The sequence below is a fragment of the Mycteria americana genome, unplaced genomic scaffold (assembly GCF_035582795.1).
Source record: "Mycteria americana isolate JAX WOST 10 ecotype Jacksonville Zoo and Gardens unplaced genomic scaffold, USCA_MyAme_1.0 Scaffold_273, whole genome shotgun sequence".
NCBI lineage: Eukaryota > Metazoa > Chordata > Aves > Ciconiiformes > Ciconiidae > Mycteria > Mycteria americana.
This window is the reverse complement of record NW_027445613.1, coordinates 1-23023: the sequence shown is the minus strand read 5'-3', so window position 1 is coordinate 23023 and position 23023 is coordinate 1. Positions and strand designations below refer to the sequence as shown.

The window sequence follows — 23023 nt, the reverse complement described above, 5'->3', positions numbered from 1 at the left end:
GGAGGTTGGGGGGGTTGGGGGGGAGATTGGGGGGGTTTGGGGGGGCAATAAGGGGGGTGGGGGGGTTGGGGGGGAGATTGGGGGGGAGATTGGGGGGTTGGGAGGGGATAAGGGGGTTTGGGGGGAGGTTGGGGGGGTTGGGGGGGAGATTGGGGGGGTTGGGGGGAGATCGGGGGGGGTTGGGGGGGCGTTAAGGGCATGTGGGGGGCTGATGAAGGGGTTTGGGGGTGCTAAAGGGGTTGGGGGGTGTTGGGGGCACATTAAGGGGGTTTGGGGGCACATTAGTGGGGTGGTGGGGGCTGTGGGGCGTGGGAGCTATGGGGGGTGGGGTCTATGGGGTCTACGGGGGGTGGGGTCTGTGGGGTGTGGGGTCTATGGGGGGTGTGGGGTCTATGGGGGGTATGGGGCTCTGTGGGGGTGCGGGGTCTATGGGGTGTGGGGGTCTGTGGGGTGTGGGGTCTATGGGGTGTTGGGGTCTATGGGGGGTGTGGGGTCTATGGGGTGTGCGGTCTATGGGTCTATGGGGTGTGGGGTCTATGAGGTGTGGGGTCTATGGGGTGCGGGGTCTATGGGGTCTATGGGGTGTGCGGGGTCTATGGGGTCTATGGGGCACCCCGGGGGTCTATGGGGTGTGGGATCTATGGGGTGTGGGGTCTACGGGTCTATGGGGTCTATGGGGGGTGCGGGGTCTATGGGGCACCCCGGGGGTCTATGGGTCTGTGGGGTCTATGGGGTGCGGGGTCTATGGGATCTATGGGGTCTATGGGGTGCAGGATCTATGGGGTGTGGGGTCTATGGGTCTGTGGGGTCTATGGGGTCTATGGGGGGTGCGGGGTCTATGGGGCACCCCGGGGGTCTATGGGGTGCGGGGTCTATGGGGTGCGGGGTCTCTGGGTCTGTGGGGTCTATGGGGTCTATGGGGTGTGGGGTCTATGGGTCTGTGGGGTCTATGGGGTGCGGGGTCTATGGGGTGCGGGGTCTCTGGGTCTGTGGGGTCTATGGGGTCTATGGGGTGTGGGGTCTATGGGGTGTGGGGTCTATGGGGTGCGGGGTCTATGGGGTGCGGGGTCTCTGGGTCTGTGGGGTCTATGGGGTCTATGGGGTGTGGGGTCTATGGGGTGTGGGGTCTATGGGGTGCGGGGTCTATGGGGTGCGGGGTCTCTGGGTCTGTGGGGTCTATGGGGTCTATGGGGTGCGGGGTCTATGGGGTGCGGGGTCTATGGGGTGCGGGGTCTCTGGGTCTGTGGGGTCTATGGGGTCTATGGGGTGCGAGGTCTATGGGGTGTGGGGTCTGTGGGGTCTATGGGGTCTATGGGGTGCGGGGTCTATGGGGTGCGGGGTCTATGGGGTGCGGGGTCTCTGGGGTCTGTGGGGTCTATGGGGTCTATGGGGTGCGAGGTCTATGGGGTGTGGGGTCTGTGGGGTCTATGGGGTCTATGGGGTGCGGGGTCTATGGGGTGCGGGGTCTATGGGGTGCGGGGTCTCTGGGGTCTGTGGGGTCTATGGGGTCTATGGGGTGCGGGGTCTCTGGGGTCTGTGGGGTGCGGGGTCTCTGGGTCTGTGGGGTCTATGGGGGCTGTGGGGCGGGGCTGACGGGGCGGTGCCGCCGTGGGGCAGGAGACGGCCTTCTCCATGCTGGCGGAGGTGACGGAGCGGGCGCTGGCCCTCACCCGGGCCTCCCACCTGCTGCTCGTGGGGGGCGTGGCCTGTGCGTGAGGACACGCCCCCCGGGGGCGGGGTCACATCCCGGGGGGGCGGGGCCATCGCCAAGGGGGCGGGGCTCGTGGTTAGGGGGTGGGACCCCCGGGTGTGGGGCGGGAGCCCGGATATGGGGGGGGGAGTGGGGGGGCGGGGCCTACAATCGGGGGCAGGACCCATGGATATGGGGCGGGGCCCACGATATGGGGGCGGGACCCATGGATATGGGGGCGGGACCCATGGATATGGGGCGGGGCCCACCGAAATGGGGGCGGGACCCATGGATATGGGGGCGGGGTTCATGGATATGGGGGCGGGACCCATCGATATGGGATGGGACCCATAGATATGGGGGTGGGGCCCACAATATGGGGGCGGGACCCATAGATATGGGGGCGGGGCCCATGGATATGGGGCGGGACCCACAGGTATGAGGTGGAACCCATAGATACAGGGCGGGTCCAGACCCAGGGGGCGGGACCTAGGCCTAGGGGGTGGGGCCCACACTTAGGGGGCGGGGCCCAGACCCAAGGGGGCAGGACCTAGGCCTAGGGGGTGGGGCCCACACTTAGGGGGCGGGGCCCAGACCCAAGGGGGCGGGACCTATGCCTCGGGGGTGGGGCCCCCCAGATATTGGGCGGGGCCCAGACCTAAGAGACGGGGGCCCATATATAAAGAGTGGGACCCATATCTATGGGGTAGGACCCACATTTATGGGGTGGGACCCACATGTCTGGGGCGGGACCCACATCTCTGGGGTGGGGCGGAGCCAGGCGTCCGGCCCCACCCCCACCCCGCCCCTCCCCCCCCTAGGTAACCGCCGTCTCCAGGAGATGCTACAGACCATGTGCAGCGCCCGGGGGGCCCAGCTCTGCCCCACTGACGAGAGGTGGGGCGGGGACCCCCATCTGTGGGGCTGGGACCCACACCTAGGGGGCTGGACCCACACCTAGGGGGCGGGGACCCAGATGGAGGGGGTGGGGACTCTCATCTGTGGGGCTGGGAGTCACGTGTAGAGCCTTGCGGCCCTAAGTACGGGGATGGGACCCAGATATATGGGGCTGGACCCACATCTATGGGGCTGGGACTTACAGCTAAGGGGTGGGACCCAGATACATGGAGTGGGGACCCACATCTGTGGGGCTGGGGTTCACAACTAGGGGGCTGGACCCACATTTAGGGGGTGGGACGCTCATCTGTGGGGCTGGGGCTTGCATCTGTGGGGCTGGGGCTTGCATCTATAGGGCTGGGAGCCACATCTATGGGGCTGGGTCTCACATCTAGGGAGTCGGGACCGACATCTAGGGAGCGGGGACCCAGATATATGGACTGGGGACCCACATCTGTGGGGCTGGGGCTCACATTTATGGGGCTGGACCCACATCTATGGGGCTGGGACTTGTATCTAGGGGGTCACAACCCACATCTAGGGGGCGGGGACCCACATCTATGGGGCTGGGACTCACATTTATGGGGCTGTGATTCACATCTAGGGGGTCTGGACCCAGGTATGTGGGGTGGGGACACATATCTATGGGGCAGCACCCACATCTGGGGGGCTGGGACTCACATCTATGGGGCGGGATCCAGATCTAGGGGGCTGGGACTCACATCTTGGGGGTTGAGACCCAGATCTCTGGGGTGAGGATCAACATCTATGGGGCTGGACCCGCATCTATAGGGCTGGGACTCACATCTATGGGGCTGGACCCAGATCTAGGGGGCTGGGACTCACATCTGTGGGGCTGGACCCACATCTAGGGGGTTGGGACTCACATCTATGGGGCTGGACCCAGATCTAGGGGGCTGGGACTCACATCTGTGGGGCTGGACCCACATCTAGGGGGTTGGGATTCACATCTATGGGGCTGGACCCAGATCTAGGGGGCTGGGACCCACATCTGTGGGGCTGGACCTACATCTAGGGGGCTAAGGCTTACATCTATAGGGCTGGGAGTCACATCTAGGGGGCCGGGATTCACATCTGTAGGGCTGGGAGTCACATCTATGGGGCAGGACCCACAGCTAAGGGGCCGGGACTCACATCTATGGGGCTGGGAGTCACATCTATGGGGCAGGAGCCAGATATATGGGCTGGGGACATACATCTATGGGGTGGCGCCCCCATTTATGGGGCTGGGGCGAACATCTATGGGGTGAGACGCAGACGTAGGGGGTGGGGAGGCGCATCTATGGGGCTGGCCCCACATCTCGGGGGCCTCCCCCAGGTTCTGCGTGGACAACGGGGCCATGATCGCTCAGGCCGGCTGGGAGATGCTGAGGGTGGGGCAAGTGACCGAGCTCGCCCAATCAGGGATCACCCAGAGGTGAGGGGGCACCCGGGCGTCCGGGACCCACACATATGGGGCTGGGACCCACATATGTGGGGCAGGACCCACATATAGGGGGGGGTGGGACCCATCTATGTGGGGCAGGACCCGCACGTATGGGGCTGGGAGCCACACACGTGGGGCTGGGACACAGATGTATGGGGCTGGGAGCCACATATGGGGGGCAGGACCCACATATGGGGGGGTGGGACCCATCTCTGTGGGGCAGGACCTACATATATGGGGCTGGGATGCAGATATAAGGGGCTGGGATCTATATATGTGGGGCTGAGACCTGCATGTATGGGGCTGAGACACAGATATGGGGCAGGACCCACATCTATGGGGCTGGGACCTGCATATATGGGGCTGGGACCCACATATATGGGGCTGAGACACAGATATATGGGGCAGGACCCCCATCTGTGGGGCTGGGACCTGCGTATGTGGGAGCAGGACCCCCATATGTAGAGGTGGGACCCACATATGTGGGGCTGGGGTGCAGATATAGGGGCAGGACCCACATACGTGGGGCTGAGGCCCACATCTATGGGGTGGGACCCACATCTAGGGGCCTGGGACCTGCATCTATGGGGGCAGGGCCCATATATATGGGGATGGGACCCACATATATAGGGGTGGGACAAACATATGGGGGGTGGGGATGCAGGTACATGGGGTGAGACCCACATATGTGGGGCTGGGACCTATATATATGGGGCAGGACCCACATCTACGGGGCTGGGATGCAGATCTATGGGGTGGGAGTCACATATATGGGGCTGGGACTTGTATATACGGGGGTGGGACCTACAGCTATGGGGCCAGACCCTCATATAGGGGGCGGGACCCACACATATGGGGTGGGACCCACATCTATGGGGTAGGGGGACCCAGGCGTCTGGCTGCTGTGACCTCTGACCTCTCCCATCCCCCCCCCCCCCCCCCCCCCAGGTACCGGACGGACGAGGTGGAAGTGACCTGGAGGGATTGACCTGGCCACGCCCCCCCATGTGACCACGCCCCCCCACAGGTGGCCACGCCCCCGGCTCTAAGCCCCACCCACTTTTCTATAAAGTCTCCGCCCCCCCCCATGTTTTGGCTCCGCCTCTTTATGTGGCTGTAAGGGGGGGGTGGGGAGCTCCCGGCTGCCTGGGTCCCCTCCCGCCCCATAGATGTGGGGCCTGCCCCATAGATGTGGGGCCCATCCTAGGGGGGGTGTGGGGGGGGATTTGGGGGCGGATTTGGGGGGGTGAATTGGAGGAAATTTGAGGATTTGGGGGGATTTTGGGTTGGTTTTGGTAATTTGGGTTATTTTGGGGCTATTTTGGGGTTTTTTGGGCCATTTTGGGGCTATTTCAGGTTATTTTGGGGTATTTTAGGATATTTGGGGGCTATGTCAGGTTATTTTGGGGCTATTTCAGGTTATTTGAGGATATTTTGGAGCTATTTTAGGTTGTTTTGGGGCTATTTGAGGTTATTTTGGGGCTACTTCAGGTTATTTTGGGGCTATTTGAGGATATTTTGGGCCGTTTTGGGGCTATTTCATGTTATTTGGGGTTATTTTAGGATATTTGGGGGCTATCTCAGGTTATTTTTTGTTATTTGGGGATATTTGGGAGCTATTTCAGGTTATTTTGGGGCTATTTCAGGTTATTTGAGGATATTTTGGAGCTATTTTAGGTTATTTTGGGGCTACTTCAGGTTCTTTTGGGGCTATTTTGGGTTATTTTGGGCCATTTTGGGGCTATTTCATGGTATTTGGGGTTATTTTAGGATATTTGGGGGCTATCTCAGGTTATTTTTTGTTATTTGGGGATATTTGGGAGCTATTTCAGGTTATTTTGCGGCTATTTCAGATTATTTGAGGATATTTTGGAGCTATTTTAGGTTACTTCGGGGCTACTTCAGGTTATTTTGGGGCTATTTTGGGTTATTTTGGGCCATTTTGGGCCATTTTGGGGCTATTTCATGTTATTTGGGGTTATTTTAGGATATTTGGGGGCTATCTCAGGTTATTTTTTATTATTTGAGGATATTTGGGGGCTATTTCAGGTTATTTTGGGGCTATTTCAGGGTATTTGGGGATGTTTTGGGGCTACTTCAGGTTCTTTTGGGGCTATTTTAGGTTATTTGGGGTTATTTTGGGGCTATTTCAGGTTATTTTAGGATATTTGGGGGCTATCTTAGCTTACTTTGGGGTATTTGGGGGCTATTTGAGCTTATTTCGGGACTATTTTTGGTTATTTTTGGCCATTTGGGGTCTATTGGGGGGGGGTATTTGGGGGCGTTTCGGTGTCTTGGCCCCGCCCCCCCGCCGCAAGCCGCGCCCCTCCGCTGCCACTCAACGGCGAGCCACGCCCCCCGCCCCGCTCCACCCCCTCGCTCATTTGCCTAGCCCCGCCCCCTCGTTGCGCTCGCGGGCGCAGAGAGGGCGGGCGGGCGAGGCCACGCCTCCCCCCGCAGCGTGGCGGCCAATGGGAGGCCTGGGGGCGTGGCGCGGCGGAGGGGGCGGGGCCCCAGCGCGGTGGGCGCCTCAGTCTGTGGCGAGGCGGCGGAGGGAGCGGATGGGACCGGTAACAGAGGGAAGGGGAAGGCGGGAGGGAAGCGGCGGGTCCCGGTTGTCCCCGATCCCCCGACCCGCGTTCCCCCGACCCGCGTTCCCCCGACCCGCGTTCCCCCCGTCGCCGTCAGCCGCGGGCGAGCGGGGTTTTAGCGGCGTCGCAGAGCAGCGGTAGCGGCTCCTTCTTCGCCCGGGGGAGGAACGGATGGCTCGTGGCTCCACCGGATTTTGGGGGGTCGCACAGGGGCCCCGGGGGGCACCGCGGAGGGAGCGGGGGGTCCCGGGGAGGGACCGAGGGGGGTCCCGGGGGCTCCGCCTGCGGCGCCGCCTCCTTCTCCCCTCAGCTGCAGCTGGCGGCGGGAACCGGCCGCGGGGGGGGGGGGGGGTGTGCCCGGCTGAATAAACCCCTTTTTTTTTTGTTATTTTTAATTTATTTTAAGCTTTAACAATTAATTTTCCTTCTTTTAAATTAGTTTTTGTCTTTTTTACTGTGAACGGGGGGATTTTTTACCTCAGTTTTGCTTCTCCCTACCCCCCCCCCCCACGTGGCCCCTATCCTGCCCCTTCTAAAAACCCTTAAAATTTATTTTTTTCGCCGTTACTTAATGTAATAATTAACTTATTAACGTAATTAACTTTCTCCTTTTTTTTTTCTCTTTCGTTTTCTTTTCTTTTTATGCCTTTTTTTCCAGCCATTTTCCTCACGGCAAGAAGCGGGGACACGCAGGCGACGGAGCCGGGTTGCCCTTCTAAATATTTTTATACGTTTATAAACGTTTGGTTTTTTGTTTGCCTGCCCTTTTAAATGTTTAATTTGCGCTTTTGTGCGCTTTTAAAGGTTAATTTAGACTTTTATGCGCTTATAAATCTTTAATTTCCGCGTGGGTGCGCAAAGGGTTCGTAATTGGAGGACGTTAAATCGAGATTCCCAATGTAACCGGTTAATGGGTGAAATTATTAAATTTTTTAAACTATTCTGGGTTTGGTGTTGGGTTTGTTTTATAAACGGTGAAAAAAATAGGGTTAATTGTTGGATTTAAAGGGTTAATTACCTTTTCTGGAGGGGTTGGGGGGTAAAATGCCGTCGTTTAAAAATAAAAGGGGAAAAATGGGTTTGAAATAATTTTTTTAAATGTGTTAAAACTAAGGAAAAAGGGTTTGGTTAAAAAAATAAAATAGAGGGAAAGGGGCTAAAAAAGGGAAAGAAAGGGAAAAAGGATTTTAAAAGGGGAAAGAAAGGGAAAATAGGTTTAAAAAAGGACGAGTGAAGAGAATGGGTTAAAAGAGGGGGAATGGGTTAAAAAAGGGGGAATAAAGGGGAAAATAAAGGGAAAATTAAAAGGTAATGAAAGCAAAATGGGTTAAAAAGGGGGAATAAAGGGAAAATGGGGGAAAAAAGCAAAATTAAAAAGGAGAATGAAGGGACAATGGGTTTAAAAAGTGGGAATGAAGAGAAAATGGGTTAAAAAGGGAATAAAGGGAAAATCGAGAAGGGGAATGAAGGGGAAATGGGTTAAAAAAAAGGGGGAATAAAGGGAAAATAGGTTAAGAAAAAAGGAATGGGAAAACCGGTTGAAAGGGGAGAATAAAGGGAAAATTAAAAAAAGGGGAATGAAGGAAAAATGGGTTAAAGGGGGAATGAAGGAAAAAGGGGTTAAAAAGGGGAATAAAGAGACAATGGGTTAAAAAGGGGGGATGAAGGAAAAATGGGTTTAAAAAGGGGGAATAAAGGGAAAATTGAAAAGGAATGAAAGGAAAAGGGGTTAAAAAATGGGGAATAAGGGGAAAATTAATAAGGAATGAATGGAAAAGGGATGGAGGAAAAATGGGTTAAAAGGGAATAAAGGGGAATGAAGGGAAAATGTGTTAAAAATGAGGAATAAAGGGAAAATTCGTAAGGACTGAATGGAAAAGGGATGAAGGAAAAATGGGTTAAAAAAGGGGGAATAGAGGGAAAATGGGTTAAAACAAGGGGGATAAAGGGAAAATGGAAAAGGGGAATGAAGGGAAAATTAATAATGAATGGAAAAGGGATGAAGGAAAAATGGGTTAAAAAAGGGGGAATAGAGGGAAAATGGGTTAAAACAAGGGGGATAAAGGGAAAATGGGTTAAAACAAGGGGATAAAGGGAAAATGGAAAAGGGGAATGAAGGGAAAATGGATTAAAAAGGGGGAATAAAGGGGAATTAAGAGGAAAGAGTTAAAAAGGGGGAACGACACCGACCCGCGCTCCTCCCCCTGTCGCTGCCTCAGCTGAGGGGAGAAGGGGCGGGGCCGGCCGCGGGGGGGGGCGTGGCGAGGGGGAAAGGCGGGAAGAGCCGCGCATGTGCAGAGCCCCTTTTGCCGAGCTCTTCCCGCCCTTCCCCGCAGGTCGCTGTCACCAGTGGGGCACGGCCCGGCCGCCATCTTGTCCCTCAGCCCCCTTCCCCGCAGGTTTCTCCTCGTGGGAGGCGGCCATCTTGTGCGTGCGTGTCCCCGGCTCCCACTCGGGTCTCCCGTCACCAGTGGGGTGGCGTGCGGCGGCCATTTTGTCTGTGCCACCCGCTTCCCCTTGGGGCTCTCCCTCACGCTCCACCGCCATCTTGTCCCTTCCCCTCAGGGCTCTCCTCACGCTCCGCTGCCATCTTGTCCCCTTCCCCTCGGGGCTCTCCCTCACGCTCCGCCGCCATCTTGTCCCCTTCCCCTCGGGGCTCTCCCTCACGCTGCACCACCATCTTATCCCCTTCCCCTCCAGGCTCTCCTCACACTCCGCCGCCATCTTGTCCCCTTCCCCTTGGGGCTCTCCTCACGCTCCGCCGCCATCTTGTCCCCTTCACATCAGGGCTCTCCCTCACGCTCCACCGCCATCTTGTCCCCTTCCCCTCCAGTCTCTCCCTCACGCTCCACCGCCATCTTGTCCCCTTCCCCTCAGATCTCTCCTCACGCTCCACCACCATCTTGTCCCCTTCCCCTCCAGGCTCTCCCTCACGCTCCGCCGCCATCTTGTCCCCTTCCCCTCAGATCTCTCCTCACGCTGCACCGCCATCTTGTCCCCTTCCCCTCAGGGCTCTCCCTCACGCTCCACCACCATCTTATCCCCTTCCCCTCCAGGCTCTCCTCACACTCCGCCGCCATCTTGTCCCCTTCCCCTCGGGGCTCTCCTCACGCTCCGCCGCCATCTTGTCCCCTTCCCATCAGGGCTCTCCCTCACGCTCCGTCGCCATCTTGTCCCCTTCCCCTCGGGGCTCTCCCTCACGCTCCACCGCCATCTTGTCCCCTTCCCCTCGGGGCTCTCCCTCACGCTCTGCTGCCATCTTGTCCCCTTCCCCTCAGGGCTCTCCCTTACGCTCCGCCGCCATCTTGTCCCCTTCCCCTCGGGGCTCTCCCTCACACTCCGCCGCCATCTTGTCCCCTTCCCCTCGGGGCTCTCCTCACGCTCCGCCGCCATCTTGTCCCCTTCCCATCAGGGCTCTCCCTCACGCTCCACCGCCATCTTGTCCCCTTCCCCTCCAGTCTCTCCCTCACGCTCCACCGCCATCTTGTCCCCTTCCCCTCGGGGCTCTCCCTCACGCTGCACCGCCATCTTGTCCCCTTCCCCTCGGGGCTCTCCCTCACGCTCTGCTGCCATCTTGTCCCCTTCCCCTCCAGTCTCTCCCTCACGCTCCACCGCCATCTTGTCCCCTTCCCCTCGGGGCTCTCCCTCACGCTGCACCGCCATCTTGTCCCTTCCCCTCAGGGCTCTCCTCACGCTCCGCCGCCATCTTGTCCCCTTCCCCTCGGGGCTCTCCTCACGCTCCGCCGCCATCTTATCCCCTTCCCCTCCAGGCTCTCCTCACACTCCGCCGCCATCTTGTCCCCTTCCCCTCGGGGCTCTCCCTCACGCTGCACCGCCATCTTGTCCCCTTCCCATCAGGGCTCTCCCTCACGCTCCGCCGCCATCTTGTCCCCTTCCCCTCGGGGCTCTCCCTCACGCTCCACCGCCATCTTGTCCCCTTCCCCTCCAGTCTCTCCCTCACGCTCCACCGCCATCTTGTCCCCTTCCCATCAGGGCTCTCCCTCACGCTCCACCGCCATCTTGTCCCCTTCCCCTCCAGGCTCTCCCTCACGCTCCGCCGCCATCTTGTCCCCTTCCCCTCGGGGCTCTCCCTCACGCTCCACCGCCATTTTGTCCCCTTCCCCTCCAGGCTCTCCCTCACGCTCCGCCGCCATCTTGTCCCCTTCCCCTCAGATCTCTCCTCACGCTCCATCGCCATCTTGTCCCCTTCCCCTCAGGGCTCTCCCTCACGCTCCGCCACCATCTTGTCCCCTCCTCTCCTCCCCAAGATGGCGGCCGAGCGCTTTTCCTCACGCTCCCGACGCCGCGGGGACGCCGACGCTCTCCCTTCCTGCCGCCACCGCCTCTGTCCCCGCCACCGCCGGCCCCCGGCCGCTCGCCGCTGCGCCGGGCAGAGCCGCGCGTTGGCCGGGCTGCCCCCCGCCGCCGTCATGGAGGCGGCCGCCCGCGCCCTCGCCGCGTGGAGCCGCCAGGTGAGAGGTTGGCGGGAGGGCGGACATGTTGTCTTCATCCTGAGGGGAGGGCGGCCATCTTGTCCCCTTCCCTGAGGGGATGGCAGCCATCTTCTCCACTTCCCTGAGGGGAAGGTCTTGGTGGGAGGGCAGCCATCTTGTCCCTCACCCTGAGGCGATGGCTGCCATCTTGTCCCCTTCTCTGAGGGGGTGGTGGCCATCCTCTCCCTCACCCTGAGGGGAGGGCAGCCATCTTGTCCCCTTCCCTGAGCAGAGGGCGGCCATCCCCTTCCTTGAGGGGATGGCAGCCGTCTTGTCTGGTTCCCTGAGGGGATGGTGGCCATCTTCTTCCTCACCCTGAGGAGATGGCTGCCATCTTGTCCCCTTCCCTGAGGGGAGGGTGGCCATCTTGTCCCCTTCCCTGAGGGGATGGCAGCTGTCTTGTCCCTCACCCTGAGGGGATGGCAGCCATCTTGTCCCCTTCCCTGAGGGGCGGGTGGCCATCTTGTCCCCTTGCTTGAGGGAGGGCCTTGGTGGGAGGGTGGCCACCTTGTCCCCTACCCTGAGGGGATGGCAGCCATCTTGTCCCCTTCCCTGAGGGGATGGCAGCCATCTTCTTCCTCATGCTGAGGGGAGGGCGGCCGATCTGTCTCCTTCCCTGAGGAGAGGGCCACCATCTTGTCCCCTTGCTTGAGGGAGGGGCTTGGCGGGAGGGCAGCCATCTTGTCCCTCACCCTGAGGGGATGGCTGCCATCTTGTCCCCTTCCCTGAGGGGATGGTGGCCATCTTCTTCCTCACCCTGAGGGGATGGCAGCCATCTTGTCCCTCACCCTGAGGGGATGGCGGCCATTTCCCTCACCCTGAGGGGAGGGTGGCCATCTTGTCCCCTTTCCTGAGGGGATGGCAGCCATCTTCTTCCTCACGCTGAGGGGAGGGCGGCCGATCTGTCCCCTTCCCTGATGAGAGGGCCTTGGTGGGGGGAGGGCGGCCATCTTGTCCCTCACCCTGAGGGGATGGCAGCCATCTTGTCCCCTTCCCTGAGGAGAATGTGTCCATCTTGTCCCCTTCCCTGAGCGTAGGGTAGCCATCTTGTCCCCTTCCCTGAGGGGATGGCGGCCATCTTGTCTTCACCCTGAGGGGAGAGCGGCCATCTTATCTGCTTCCCTGAGGGGATGGCGGCCATCTCCTCCCTCACCTTGAGGGGATGGCAGCCATCTTGTCCCCTTCCCTGAGAGTAGGGCAGCCATCTTATCCCTCACCCTGAGGGGATGGCGGCCATCTCCTCCCTCACCCTGAGGGGATGGCGGCCATCTTGTCCCTCACCCTGAGGGGATGGCGGCCATCTTGTCCCCTTCCCGGAGGAGAGTGTGTCCATCTTGTCCCCTTCCCTGAGCGTACGGTAGCCATCTTGTTCCCTTCCCTGAGGGGATCGCGGCCATCTTGTCTTCACCCTGAGGGGAGAGCGGCCATCTTATCTGCTTCCCTGAGGGGATGGCGGCCATCTCCTCCCTCACCTTGAGGGGATGGCAGCCATCTTGTCCCCTTCCCTGAGAGTAGGGCAGCCATCTTATCCCTCACCCTGAGGGGATGGCGGCCATCTCCTCCCTCACCCTGAGGGGATGGCGGCCATATTGTCCCTCACCCTGAGGGGATGGCGGCCATCTTGTCCCCTTCCCGGAGGAGAGTGTGTCCATCTTGTCCCCTTCCCTGAGCGTACGGTAGCCATCTTGTTCCCTTCCCTGAGGGGATCGCGGCCATCTTGTCTTCACCCTGAGGGGAGAGCGGCCATCTTATCTGCTTCCCTGAGGGGATGGCGGCCATCTCCTCCCTCACCTTGAGGGGATGGCAGCCATCTTGTCCCCTTCCCTGAGGGTAGGGCAGCCATCTTATCCCTCACCCTGAGGGGACCTCACCCTGAGGGGATGGCGGCCATCTTGTCCCCCCGCAGGTGGAGGAGGAGCGCCGTCAGCAGGAGGCGGGGCTTCGCCGGGGGGAGGCGGAGCTTGCGGCCGCCCGGGCGGAGTCCTCGGCCCTGCGGGCGGGGCTGGCGCAGTGCCGGGCCCGCATGGCCGCCATGGCCCGACGCCTGGCCCGCCGGCAGCACCGGTACCGCCGCCTGCGGGGCCTCTACGACCGCCTCCGCGACGCCGCCGCCGCCAACCGCGCCCGGCCGCGCCACGGCCACGGCCACGGCTTGCCCGCGCCCCGCCACCCCCCAAGTGAGTGGGCGCCATCTTGAGCGTGGCCTGGCAGCCATTTTGTGTGTGGCGTGCCATCCTTGGGGGGTGGTGTGTGCGTATATATGTGCATATATATACCTATTTCCTTTTATATATACATATTTATATGTTTTTAAATATATATACACACATATATATATTTATATACACGTGCCCACCATTTTGAGTGTGGCCGGGCAGCCGTGGTGCTGTTTTCCCGCCATTTTGTGTGTGGCCTGGCCACCCTGGTGGCGTCACCCGGCCGCCATCTTGAGTGTGGCAGTGCTGCCATGCCTGTATATGTGCGGGGGTGGCCGCCATCTTGAGTGTACCCGGGGGTGCGAATGGGCGTGGCATGGCCGCCATTTTGAGTGTGGCCCCCGGCCGCTATCTTGCGTTTAAGGCTGGCTGCTATTGGGAGAGCTATGGCCGCCATGTTGGTCGTGGCCCTGTCGCCATCTTGAGTGTGGCCGGGCTGCCATCGGGCGTGTTATGCCCGCCATTTTGAGTGTGCCTCTGCCGCCATTTTGAGCCCGCCCGCCATCTTGAGTGTGGCCGGACTGCCATTGGGCGTGTTATCCGCCATCTTGAGTGCGGCCCGTCCGCCATGTTGGAGGTGGCCCTGCCGCCATCTTGTGTGTCTCCCTCTCCCCCCCACCCCCCCTCCCCACTCCCCCCCGTGTCCGTGTCCCCCCCCCCCAGGAGCCGCCGACGCGGAGCCCACCCCGCGGGACCCCTTCGGGACGCTCTTCGGCCGCTTCCCCCCCGCCCCGGGCGGCTTCTTCTCCCTCGGGGGAGACCGGAGGGGCTGATTTTAATGGCGGGGGGGGGGGGGTGTGGGGTGGCGTGTGCGGCGCCTCTGCGCATGCTCCCACCGCTTCCCGCCCTCCCGCCCGCCGGGGGGCGCTGCGGAGGGGGGCGTGGCTCGTGGGGGGGCGTGGCTCGCCGGGGGGGGCGTGGCTTGGGCTGTCATGGCGGCGCCGGCGGAGGAGGAGGCGGCGGCGGCGGCGGCGGCGGCGGCGGAGGAGGCCGAGGGGGGGGATGGGGACGAGGAGGCGCTGAGGAAGCTGGAGGTGGGGGAGGGTCCCCTTTTTTGGGGGGAATTAGGGGGGTTCTGGGCTGCTGGGTCCCCCAAAAGGGGGAGGGAGGGGGGTTCCCGACCTCTGGGTCCCCTTTTTGGGGGGGTTGGGGGGGCGTTCCTGAACTCTGGGTCCCCTTTTTGGGGGGGATTAGGGGGGTTCTGGGCTGCTGGGTCCCCCAAAAGTGGGAGAGAGGGGGGTTCCTGATCTCTGGGTCCAATTTTGGGGGGGTTTGGGGGGGTCCTGGACCCTATCTCCCCACTGGAGGGGGGTCCTGGACTCCTGGGTCCCCCAAAAGGGGGGAGTTGGGGGGTTCCCGACCTCTGGGTCCCCTTTTTGGGGGGGTTGGGGGGCGTTCCTGGACTCTGGGTCTCCTTTTTGGGGGGGATTAGGGGGGTTCTGGGCTGCTGGGTCCCCCAAAAGGGGGAGGGAGGGGGGTTCCCAGACTCTGGGTCCCCTTTTTGGGGGGGTTGGGGGGCGTTCCTGGACTCTGGGTCTCCTTTTTGGGGGGAATTAGGGGGGTTCCCGGACTCTGGGTCCCCTTTTTGGGGGGGTGGGGAGGGTCCTGGACTGCTGGGTCCCCCAAAAGTGGGAGAGAGGGGGGTTCCTGATCTCTGGGTCCTGGACTGCTGGGTCCCCCAAAAGTGGGAGAGAGGGGGGTTCCTGATCTCTGGGTCCAATTTTGGGGGGGTTTGGGGGGCTCCTGGACCCTATCTCCCCACTGGAGGGGGGTCCTGGACTCCTGGGTCCCCCAAAAGGGGGGAGTTGGGGGGTTCCCGACCTCTGGGTCCCCTTTTTGGGGGGGGTGGGGGGCGTTCCTGAACTCCGGGTCCCCTTTTTGGGGGGGGGGGTCCTGGATGCCTGGGTCCCCCAAAAAGGGGAGGGAGGGGGGGTTCCCAGACTCTGGGTCCCCTTTTTTGGGGGGAATTAGGGGGGTTCTGGGCTGCTGGGTCCCCCAAAAGGGGGAGGGAGGGGGGTTCCCGATCTCTGGGTCCCCTTTTTGGGGGGGTTGGGGGGGTCCTGGACCCTATCTCCCCACTGGAGGGGGGTCCTGGACTCCTGGGTCCCCCAAAAGGGGGGAGTTGGGGGGTTCCCGACCTCTGGGTCCCCTTTTTGGGGGGGTTGGGGGGCGTTTCTGGACTCTGGGTCCCCTTTTTGGGGGGAATTAGGGGGGTTCTGGGCTGCTGGGTCCCCCAAAAGGGGGAGGGAGGGGGGTTCCCAGACTCTGGGTCCCCTTTTTGGGGGGGTTGGGGGGCGTTCCTGAACTCTGGGTCCCCTTTTTGGGGGGGTGGGGAGGGTCCTGGATGCCTGGGTCCCCCAAAAAGGGGAGGGAGGGGGGTTCCCGACCTCTGGGTCCCCTTTTTGGGGGGGGTGGGGGGGCGTTTCTGCACTCTGGGTCCCCTGTTTGGGGGGAATTAGGGGGGTTCCTGGACTCTGGGTCCCCTTTTTGGGGGGGTGGGGAGGGTCCTGGACTGCTGGGTCCCCCAAAATTGGGAGAGAGGGGGGTTCCTGATCTCTGGGTCCAATTTTGGGGGGGTTTGGGGGGGTCCTGGACCCTATCTCCCCACTGGAGGGGGGTCCTGGACTCCTGGGTCCCCCAAAAGGGGGGAGTTGGGGGGTTCCCGACCTCTGGGTCCCCATTTTGGGGGGGTTGGGGGGCGTTTCTGGACTCTGGGTCTCCTTTTTGGGGGGGATTAGGTGGGTTCTGGGCTGCTGGGTCCCCCAAAAGGGGGAGGGAGGGGGGTTCCCAGACTCTGGGTCCCCTTTTTGGGGGGGTTGGGGGGCGTTCCTGAACTCTGGGTCCCCTTTTGGGGGGGGTTGGGGGGTTCCCGACCTCTGGGTCCCCTTTTTGGGGGGGTTGGGGGGCGTTCCTGAACTCTGGGTCCCCTTTTTGGGGGGAATTAGGGGGGTTCTGGGCTGCTGGGTCCCCCAAAAGGGGGAGGGAGGGGGGTTCCCAGACTCTGGGTCCCCTTTTTGGGGGGGTTAGGGGGGTCGTGGACCCTATCTCCCCACTGGAGGGGGGTCCTGGACTCCTGGGTCCCCCAAAAGGGGGGAGTTGGGGGGTTCCCGATCTCTGGGTCCCCTTTTTGGGGGGGTTGGGGAGGGTCCCAGACACTTGGGTCCCCTTTTTTGGGGGGGTGGGGGTGGTCCCAGACTTTTGGGTCCCCTTTTTTGGGGGTGTTGGGGGGTTCCCAACCTGTGGGTCCCCCTTTTTGGGGGGGTTGGGAGGGGGTTCCCGACCTCTGAGTCCCCTTTTTGGGGGGTGGGGGGGTGTCCCGTACTCCTGGCTCCCCTTTTTGGGTGGGTTTGGGGGGGGGGGGGGGGTCCCAGGCTCTGTCTCCCCTTTTGGGGGGGGGGGTTCCCAGACTCAGGGTCCCCTTTTGGGGGGGGTCCTGGCCTTCTGGGTCCCCCAAAATAGAGGGGTGGGGGGTTCCCATACTCCGGGGTCCCCTTTTTTTTTGGGGGGGTCCCAGACACCTGGGTCCCCCCCCCCCCCCCCCTCACCTCATGTCCCCCCCCCGCCCCCCCTCAATTCCAGGACCTGGTGACGGAGCTGTACCGCTTCCGCGACCGCCTGCCCCACGCCGCCGGCGGCGACCTCGACCGCGACGCCGCCCGCCACCCCGCCCGCGACCCCGCCCGCGACCCCGCCCGCGCCGACGCCTCCGCCCTCGCCGCGGCGTCGACGACGTTGGCGGAGGAGATGGAGAAGACGCTGCGGCTGATGGAGGAGGTGCAGGGTAGGAACCGAGCGAGGGGCCACCCCCCCGCCCTGCCGCGCGCTATGGGGCCGCCCCCTAAGCGTCCCCCCGTCTGTGTGTCCGTCCGTCCCCCCCTCTCCTCCGGCAGTGTCGCCGCAAGGGCGGGGCCGGGCGTTGGTGCTGCGGGCGCAGGCGTTGGGGGTCAGCCCCACGGGAGCCGCCCGGGCGGAGGAGGCCTTGAGCCGGGCCGTCAAATTGGAACCGGGTTTAAGCCCGGCTTGGACCCGCCTGGGGGAGGCGCGGTGGAAACGGGGGGATCTGGAAGGGGCCCGCGCTTGTTTCGCCGGCGCCCTCGCCCACGTGAGTGGGGGGGGGGGGTGTGGGGGGGGGTCGGGGTGGGGTCGGGGTGCTGCTGGGGGGGTGGGGGGGGCCTGTGAGGTCATTTGGGGGGGGTGAGGGGTGATGGTGGGGGGTTTTGGGGGTGTTGGGGGGAATTATGGGGGGTTTTGGGGGGGGTTTAGTGTGGGGTGGGGGTCGGGGTGGGGGTCAGGGTGCTGCTGGGGGGGTGGGGGGGGCCTGTGAGGTCATTTGGGGGGGGTGAGGGGTGATGCTGGGGGGGTTATGGGGGGTTTTGGGGGGTTATGGGGGTTTTGGGGGTGTTGGGGGGAATTATGGGGGGTTTTGGGGGGGGTTTAGTGTGGGGTGGGGGTCGGGGTGGGGGTCTGGGTGCTGCTGCGGGGGTGGGGGGGGCCTGTGAGGTCATTTGGGGGGGGTTATGGGGGGGGTTTGGGGGGTTATGGGGGTTTTGGGGGTGTTGCGGGGACTTATGGGGGGTTTTGGGGGGGTTTTGGGGGGGGTTTAGTATGGGGTGGGGGTCGGGGTGGGGGTCAGGGTGCTGCTGGGGGGGTGGGGGGGGGCCTGTGAGGTCATTTGGGGGGGGTGAGGGGTGATGGTGGGGGGGGTTGGGGGGGTTTTGGGGGTGTTGGGGGGAATTATGGGGGTTTTGGGGGCGTTATGAGGGTTTTGGGGGGGGGTTTAGTGTGGGGTGGGGGTCGGGGTGGGGGGTCTGGGTGCTGCTGGGGGGGGTGGGGGGAGCCTGTGTGGTCATTTGGGGGGGGGTGAGGGGTGATGGTGGGGGGGGTTATGGGTGGGTTGGGGGGGTTATGGGGGCTCATGGGGGGTTTTGGGGGGGTTATGGGGGTTTTGGGGGGGGGTTTAGTGTGGGGTGGGGGTCGGGTGGGGGTCGGGGTGCTGCTGGGGGGGTGGGGGGGGCCTGTGTGGTCATTTGGGGGGGGTGAGGGGTGATGGTGGGGGGGTTATGGGGGGTGTTGGGGGGAATTATGGGGGGTTTTGGGGGGGGTTTGGGGGGTTTTGGGGGGGTTAGTGTGGGGTGGGGGTCAGGGTGGGGGTCTGGGTACTGCTGGGGGGGTGGGGGGGGGCCTGTGTGGTCATTTGGGGGGGGTTAGGGTGATGGTGGGGGGGTTATGGGGGCTCATGGGGGGTTTTGGGGGGGTTTTGGGGGGGGTTTTAGCGTGGGGTGGGGGTCGGGGGTGGGGGTCTGGGTGCTGCTGGGGGGGTGGGGGGGGCTTGTGAGGTCATTTGGGGGGGGGTGAGGGGTGATGGTGGGGGGGTGTTGGGGGGTTTTGGGGGGGTTATGAGGGTTTGGGGGGGGGTTTAGTGTGGGGTGGGGGTCAGGGTGGGGGTCTGGGTGCTGCTGGGGGGGTGGGGGGGGCCTGTGAGGTCATTTGGGGGGGTGAGGGGTGATGGTGGGGGGGTTATGGGGAGGTTGGGGGGGTTATGGGGGCTCATGGGGGGTTTTGGGGGGGTTATGGGGTTTTGGGGGGGGTTTAGTGTGGGGTGGGGGTCGGGGTGGGGGTCGGGGTGCTGCTGGGGGGGTGGGGGGGCCTGTGAGGTCAGTTGGGGGGGTGAGGGGTGATGGTGGGGGGGTTATGGGGAGTTTTGGGGGGGTTTTAGCGTGGGGTGGGGGTCAGGGTGCTGCTGGGGCTTTTGGGGGGTCAACGGGAGCCCCTCCGAGCGGGGCAGGGGGGGCTGCCCCACGCCGCCGTGGGTCCAGCCCCACACTCCGGTCCCGCGGCAGGGGGAGGACGCGGAGGCGCGGCGGCTGCTGTCGATGGCGCTGCGGGCGGGGGGCGCGGGCGGGGCCCTGCGCGAGAGCCTGGCCCAGGCCGAGGCCGCCGTCCGCTGCGCCCCCACCGACGGCCGCTCCTGGTGTGAGTTGGGGGGGCCGCTATGGGGCTGGGGGGCCGCTGTGGGGCTGGGGGGGCCGCTATGGGGCCGGGGGGGGCGCTGGCGGGGGTGCTGGGGGGATATGGGGGAGGTTGGGGGGCTGGGGGGGGTCACTATGGGGCTGGGGGGGAGGCCTGGGGGGGATTTGGGGGGTAGTTGTGGGGCTGGGGGGCCGCTATGGGGCTGGGGGGGGGGGCTGTGGGGGATTTGGGGGGTACTTGTGGGGCTGGGGGGCCGCTATGGGGCTGGGGAGGCCGCTATGGGGCTGGGGGGAAGGCATGGGGAGGATTTGGGGGTAGTTGTGGGGCTGGGGGGCCGCTATGGGGCTGGGGGGGGGCTGGGGGGGGTGCTGGGGGGGATATGGGGGAGGTTGGGGGGCTGGGGGGGTCACTATGGGGCTGGGGGGGAGGCTGGGAGGGGTTTGGGGGGTACTTGTGGGGCTGGGGGGCCGCTATGGGGCTGGGGGGAGGCCGCTATGGGGCTGGGGGGGGCGCTATGGGGCCGGGGGGGGCGCTGGCGGGGGTGCTGGGGGGGATATGGGGGAGGTTGGGGGGCTGGAGGGGGTCACTATGGGGCTGGGGGGGAGGCCTGGGAGGGGTTTGGGGGGTACTTGTGGGGCTGGGGGGCCACTATGGGCTGGGGGAGGCCGCTATGGGGCTGGGGGGACCGCTATGGGGCCGGGGGGGGTGCTGGGGGGGATATGGGGGAGGTTGGGGGGCTGGAGGGGGTCACTATGGGGCTGGGAGGGAGGCCTGGGGGGGATTTGGGGGGTACTTGTGGGGCTGGGGGGCCGCTATGGGGCTGGGGGAGGCCGCTATGGGGCTGGGGGGCCGCTATGGGGCCGGGGGGGGCGCTGGCGGGGGTGCTGGGGGGGATATGGGCGAGGTTGGGGGGCTGGGGGGGGGTCACTATGGGGTTGGGGGGGAGGCCTGGGAGGGGTTTGGGGGGTACTTGTGGGGCTGGAGGAGTTGCTATGGGGCTGGGGGGTCCGCTATGGGGCTGGGGGGGGAGGCTGGGGGGGGTGCTGGGGGGGGATATGGGGGAGGTTGGGGGCTGGGGGGGGTCACTGGTTGGGGGGTACTTGTGGGGCTGGGGGGGATTCTATGGGGCTGGGTGGTCGCTATGGGGCTGGGGCTGGATCCTGTTGGGGGCCCTGGGGGGCAGCCGGGGGGGGGGGTTGTGGGGCCGGGGGTGCCCTTGGGGGGTCCTTCGGCTGCCCCGAGGCGTGGGGGCGGGGCCGGCCGTGGGGCCGGCCGTGGGGCGCCGTGGGGCTGAGGCCTGCCCCGCCCCCAGACGTGCTGGGCAACGCCTACGTCTCGCTCTTCTTCGCCGGGGGGCAGAGCCCCGAGGCGGCGCGCCGGGCCCTGGGGGCCTACGCCCAGGCCGTGAGTGGGGCTGGGGGGCACTTGGGGGGCTGGGGAGCACTTGGGGGCTGGGGGAGACTTGGGGGGCTGGGGGGGGCTGTGGGGCAGGGGGGGTTGTTGGTGGGTGGGGGTTGTTAGGGGGTGGCTGTGGGGCAGGGTGTGGCTACGGGGGGGTGCTATGGGGCAGGGCGGGGTTATGGGGCGGGGTCGTGGGGTGTGGTGGGGCTATGGGGCAGGGGGTGTTGTGGGGCAGGGTGCTGCTATGGGGCGGGGCTGTGGGGCGGGGTGGCACTAGGGCGGGGCTATGGGATTGGGCGGGCATCGCTATGGGGCGGGGTTTTACTATGGGGCGGGGCTATGGGGCAGGATGTGGCTATGGGGCGGGGTGTCACTATAGGCTGTCACTATGGGGCAGGGCATCGCTATGGGGCGGGGCTATGGGCAGGGGGTTGTTATGGGGCGGGGCTATGGGGCAGGGTGGCACTATAGGCTGTGCCTATGGGGCAGGGTATTGCTATGGGGCGGGGCTATGGGGCAGGGCATCGCTATGGGGCGGGGTTTCACTATGGGGCGGGGCTATGGGGCAGGGTGTCACTAGGGCGTGGCTACGGGATTGGGCAGGGCTATGGGGCAGGGTATCACTATGGGGTGAGGCTATGGGGCGGGGCTATGGGGCAGGGTGTCACTATAGGGTGTCACTATGGGGCAGGGTGTTGCTATGGGGCGGGGCTATGGGGCGGGGTGTCACTAGGGCGGGGCTATGGGATTGGGCGGGGCATCACTATGGGGCGGGTTTCACTATGGGGCGGGGCTATGGGGCAGGATGTGGCTATGGGGTGGAGTGTCACTATAGGCTGTCACTATGGGGCAGGGCATCGCTATGGGGCGGGGCTATGGGGCAGGGGGTTGCTATGGGGCGGGGCTATGGGGCAGGGCATCGCTATGGTGCAGGGTGTCACTAGGGCGGGGCTATGGGATTGGGCGGGGCTATGGGGCGGGGCATCGCTATGGGGCGGGGTTTCACTATGGGGCGGGGCTATGGGGCAGGGTGTCACTAGGGCGGGGCTACGGGATTGGGTAGGGTTATGGGGCAGGGTATCACTATGGGGTGAGGCTATGGGGCGGGGCTATGGGGCAGGGTGTCACTATAGGGTGTCACTATGGGGCAGGGTGTTGCTATGGGGCGGGGCTACGGGGCGGGGTGTCACTAGGGTGGGGCTATGGGATTGGGCGGGGCATCGCTATGGGCGGGGTTTCACTATGGGGCGGGGCTATGGGGCAGGATGTGGCTATGGGGTGGAGTGTCACTATAGGCTGTCTCTATGGGGCAGGGCATCGCTATGGGGCGGGGCTATGGGGCAGGGGGTTGCTATGGGGCGGGGCTATGGGGCAGGGCATCTCTATGGTGCAGGGTGTCACTAGGGCGGGGCTATGGGATTGGGCGGGGCTATGGGGCGGGGCATCGCTATGGGGCGGGGTTTCACTATGGGGCGGGGCTATGGAGCAGGGTGTCACTAGGGTGGGGCTATGGGATTGGGCAGGGCTATGGGGCAGGGTATCACTATGGGGTGAGGCTATGGGGCGGGGCCTATGCGGCAGGGTGTTACTATAGGGTGTCCCTATGGGGCAGAGCATTGCTATGGGGCGGGGCTATGGGGCAGGGCTATGGGGCGGGGTGTCACTATAGGGTGTCCCTATGGGGCAGGGTATTGCTATGGGGCGGGGCTAGAGGAGCAGGGTGTTGCTATGGGGCGGGGCTTCACTACGGGGTGTTGCTATGGGGCGGGAGTAAGGGGGGTGCTATGGGGCGGGGCGTCGCTACGGGGCGGGGCGTCGCTATGGGGCGGGGCTCTAGGGCAAGCCCACGTCTCCGCCCCCCAGGAGCGGGTGGACCCGGAGGCGGCCAATAACCCCGACCTGCACCTCAACCGCGCCACCGTGAGCCAGCCAATGGGGCGCCGGGGGGCGGGGCTGGGGGGCCTGGGGGGGCGGGGCTATGGGGCTGGGGCTCCATGGGGCTAATGGAGGGGGCGGGGCTTGGTTTGGGGGCGTGGCCTAGCCCGGGGGGGGGGCGTTCCCGTGGGCGTGGCCAGTGCCACCACCCTCCTATGAGGTTGCTCTGTTAAGCTCGGGGGCGTGGCCAGGCCGAGGGGGCGTTCCCATGGGCGTGGCCACCACCTTCCTCTCCTATGGGCTCACTCTGTTAAGTCGGGGGGCGTGGCCGGTCTGACGGGGGCGTTCCCGTGGGCGTGGCCACGTCCACCACCCTCCTATGGGGACTCTCGTTTAAGCTCAGAGGCGTGGCCAGGCCGAGGGGGCGTTCCGTGGGCGTGGCC

General features: G+C 63.9%; 3 protein-coding genes across 3 annotated transcripts; all 3 read left to right on the top strand.

Annotated features, from left to right (window-relative positions):
* Positions 1-1619: 1619 nt before the first annotated feature.
* OSGEP (O-sialoglycoprotein endopeptidase) lies at positions 1620-5039 on the top strand. The gene is made up of 4 exons (XM_075489691.1): positions 1620-1708; positions 2512-2587; positions 3927-4025; positions 4983-5039. The coding sequence occupies exons 1-4, from the start codon at positions 1633-1635 to the stop codon at positions 5020-5022; spliced, it is 291 nt and encodes a 96-aa protein (XP_075345806.1). The 5' UTR covers positions 1620-1632; the 3' UTR covers positions 5023-5039.
* A 3923-nt stretch (positions 5040-8962) lies between these two features.
* CCNB1IP1 (cyclin B1 interacting protein 1) lies at positions 8963-14107 on the top strand. The gene is made up of 4 exons (XM_075489692.1): positions 8963-9052; positions 10843-11097; positions 13025-13295; positions 13998-14107. Exons 2-4 carry the CDS (start codon positions 10894-10896, stop codon positions 14105-14107), a joined length of 585 nt encoding a protein of 194 aa, XP_075345807.1. The 5' UTR covers positions 8963-9052; positions 10843-10893.
* A 159-nt stretch (positions 14108-14266) lies between these two features.
* On the top strand, positions 14267-22709 carry TTC5 (tetratricopeptide repeat domain 5). Its single transcript, XM_075489690.1, has 6 exons — positions 14267-14368; positions 16914-17115; positions 17225-17436; positions 19175-19307; positions 20617-20708; positions 22569-22709. The coding sequence occupies exons 1-6, from the start codon at positions 14267-14269 to the stop codon at positions 22707-22709; spliced, it is 882 nt and encodes a 293-aa protein (XP_075345805.1).
* The last annotated feature ends 314 nt before the right edge of the window (positions 22710-23023 follow it).

Bases quoted from the DNA above. Each gene is read 5' to 3' on its own strand.
- OSGEP (XM_075489691.1), top strand. From the start codon at position 1,633: ATGCTGGCGGAGGTGACGGAGCGGGCGCTGGCCCTCACCCGGGCCTCC. The intron at 1,709-2,511 runs GTGCGTGAGGAC...TCCCCCCCCTAG, and splicing joins GCTCGTGGGGGGCGTGGCCT to GTAACCGCCGTCTCCAGGAG. The intron at 2,588-3,926 runs GTGGGGCGGGGA...GGCCTCCCCCAG, and splicing joins CTCTGCCCCACTGACGAGAG to GTTCTGCGTGGACAACGGGG.
- CCNB1IP1 (XM_075489692.1), top strand. From the start codon at position 10,894: ATGGCGGCCGAGCGCTTTTCCTCACGCTCCCGACGCCGCGGGGACGCC. The intron at 11,098-13,024 runs GTGAGAGGTTGG...GTCCCCCCGCAG, and splicing joins TCGCCGCGTGGAGCCGCCAG to GTGGAGGAGGAGCGCCGTCA. The intron at 13,296-13,997 runs GTGAGTGGGCGC...CCCCCCCCCCAG, and splicing joins CGCGCCCCGCCACCCCCCAA to GAGCCGCCGACGCGGAGCCC.
- TTC5 (XM_075489690.1), top strand. From the start codon at position 14,267: ATGGCGGCGCCGGCGGAGGAGGAGGCGGCGGCGGCGGCGGCGGCGGCG. The intron at 19,308-20,616 runs GTGAGTTGGGGG...CCCCGCCCCCAG, and splicing joins CACCGACGGCCGCTCCTGGT to ACGTGCTGGGCAACGCCTAC. The intron at 20,709-22,568 runs GTGAGTGGGGCT...TCCGCCCCCCAG, and splicing joins TGGGGGCCTACGCCCAGGCC to GAGCGGGTGGACCCGGAGGC.